The sequence below is a fragment of the Prunus dulcis genome, unplaced genomic scaffold, assembly GCF_902201215.1.
Source record: "Prunus dulcis unplaced genomic scaffold, ALMONDv2, whole genome shotgun sequence".
NCBI lineage: Eukaryota > Viridiplantae > Streptophyta > Magnoliopsida > Rosales > Rosaceae > Prunus > Prunus dulcis.
The window spans coordinates 1-2,590 of NW_023010665.1; the positions used below are offsets into that span (position 1 = coordinate 1).

Below are 2,590 nucleotides of genomic sequence, written 5' to 3' on the forward strand. Positions count from 1 at the left end.
CAATCCACGTAAGCCAATCATTCCCACTTGTTCATCTTCAACGTGTCTCCAAACCTGATCAAAAATCGGCTCCATGCCCACTGTTGGCTCACTAGGTATCACATCGACTAGAGCTGTAGGTAAGCTTTCTGCTGCCACCACTTCAAAAACTCCCTTGCTTTTCAAATCCTCCACTTCCACCAACTTTCTATCAACTTTTTTTCCATACTTGTAGCTGGATCTGTAGTTCTTGGAGCAGTAACCTCCGCAGCATAATTTCTCAATTTCTTGAGTGCTATGGCTTACAATAACTTCGTTTATTTCAGTCTCAAGAGCCTCCGCGCTTAAGATCCAGTTATTTACCCGCTCTAACCGCCTTAATCGCGGCTGTCGCTCTGCAAGCTCAACTTCTCTCTGCACATCATTCTTTAAAGACTTGAGTTCTTGTAAAGAAGTTGTGAGAGCTTGAAGGTTTTCTTGGAGCTTACGTACATACCGTACTCTTCCAAAAACGGAATCCCAGCAGCGTGAAACAATGGCATCGCATGGTAAGGAGATTGACAAGCAGCTACCCATTGCTTTGCTTGCTCTGCGCACAAGATTGTAAGAGAAATTCACCAAATATTTCTTAATCTTTACAGGTTGCAAGTCAACTATGGCATTTAGAAGGTAAAGTGGGAGCTTTTATATTGTGTGGCTGCAGTGTAGGTGTAGCCTGTATAGAAAATATCTGTAAATTAAATAGCAGCAGTTTATGGCGAGAGAGTAATTAAATACAACCAAAATACATATCTTATAGGAAAATTTAAAAAAAATTTATGTGAATTTATATATTATTTTCAATTTGTCATCTCTTTTAAGAGATATACATGTGATTTTCAGGGCCGGCCCTGAGGCATGAGAACGGAGGGCGATGGCCATGGGCCTCCAAATTAAAGGGGCCCCAAAATTTTATATAAATGTATTGGGCGGTTATTTAGTGGGAACGTTTATGTGCGAACGTTATATGAGAACCAAATTCAGCCATCCAAATTATCTGAACGGCTAAAGAGAAAAAGCAAGCTTACGGTAAAAATGGGTAGGATGCAGTTCCCCTTAGTCCAAGTGGCGCACCTTTCTTCTTCCTGACAGTGGCCAATCGCACTTTTCTTGTCAATAAATTGATGAATTGATGAAGTTATGAATCAACCCTAAACACCCAAAATACCTACCAGACATAAATTTGTGTATTTCTCTTGTTGCAGAAACTCCCTGGTGTACTCTGTCTTTTTCGCTTCCTCCCTCATCTAATATTTCTCATTTCAACGTCTGAGAATGTACGTTTCTCTCGAATTCCCTCTCTTTCATTCATATTAAAGTTTGCATGTTATATTGCATTCAGTTAATGTTTAAATCACTTAATGTTTAAATAATGTTTAGGATTTTAGGGCATTGATTTTCTGGGTAAGAGTAGTTTGTCTTTGGTGTAGGATTTTAGGCATTGATTTTCTGGGTAAGAGTAGTTTGTCTCTGTAGTAGTTGTGTTTGCAAAAATATAAATTGGCTTCAGTTGTTTTTTTTGCGTCTTTTCCTAGTTTCTAGTAATTTGTTGAAGCATAGTAACTAATTTTTAAAGTTTTTCTGCAATTTAAATATTATTTACTTTTTCCAAAAGTTGGGTTGTCTTTTTATCGCAATTTTTTGTGGTAATTTATTGAAGTGTAGATTCACAGCTGTTGGTTGTTCCTATTTTTTTTGCATTGTGCTTGCTTGTTGTCTTTTCTTAAAATTCCAGGAACCTTCATGTGTTGGTCATTGTAATCCTGCTTTGCCCATCTAGTGGTGTGAGTGTATGGCATCATTTTGGGGATTTAATGGGGTTTGGAAAACAAAGAATAAGTACCATTAGAAGTAGAATGCAAAAGAGAAAATTGAATCTTAACTGTGAATATGAGATGATTTGGGATGCAGAAGGATCAATGCATCTTGTAGTAGGTATCAATTAAATATGTTAGTGTGTTGAAAATAGTGTTGGTAGGTATCAGTTCTGTGTGTTAATGTGTTGAAAATAGTGTTTGTAGGTGAAAATTATGCATCTTAATGAGTTGAAAATAGTGTATCAGTTTTGTATCTTAATATGTTAAAAATTGTGTTAGTAGGTATCCATTATGTATCTGAATGTTTGAAAATAGTGTTTGTAGGTATTAATTATGTATGTTAATGAGTTGAAAAATAATGTATCAGTTTGCATCTTAATATGTCGAAAATAGTGTTAGTAGGTATCCATTATGTATGTGAATGTGTTGAAAATAGTGTTTGTAGGTATTCATTATGTATCTTAATGTGATGAAGATGTGTAGATAATATTGTGAGTAGGTATCACTTCTATATGTGAATGTGTTCATAATTTTGTGAGCAGGTATCACTTCTGTTTCTTAAGCAAAAGGTGTTTGTTGCAGTTATAAAATGGAATGTGGGTTTGAACTTTGTTTGCCGGAGTCAGAGGTCTATGCTGCGCGGGTGAATAATTTGTGTGTGGCGAATTCAGTCCTGTGTAATTTTGGGGCGCATTTCAGTGAATCGCTTATGAAAAGATTTAGAGAGAGCTGTTTTGGGCACCTGTTGGGCCTCC

General features: G+C 36.5%; 1 protein-coding gene across 1 annotated transcript; it reads right to left on the reverse strand.

Moving 5' to 3' along the window:
- Nucleotides 1-8: 8 nt before the first annotated feature.
- Nucleotides 9-620, reverse strand: LOC117613788 (disease resistance protein RPS5-like; the record flags this gene model as incomplete). The annotated part of the gene is made up of 1 exon (XM_034342357.1): nucleotides 9-620. A coding segment is annotated over exon 1 (547 nt), but the record flags the coding sequence as incomplete, so codon positions are not given.
- Nucleotides 621-2,590: the final 1,970 nt, after the last annotated feature.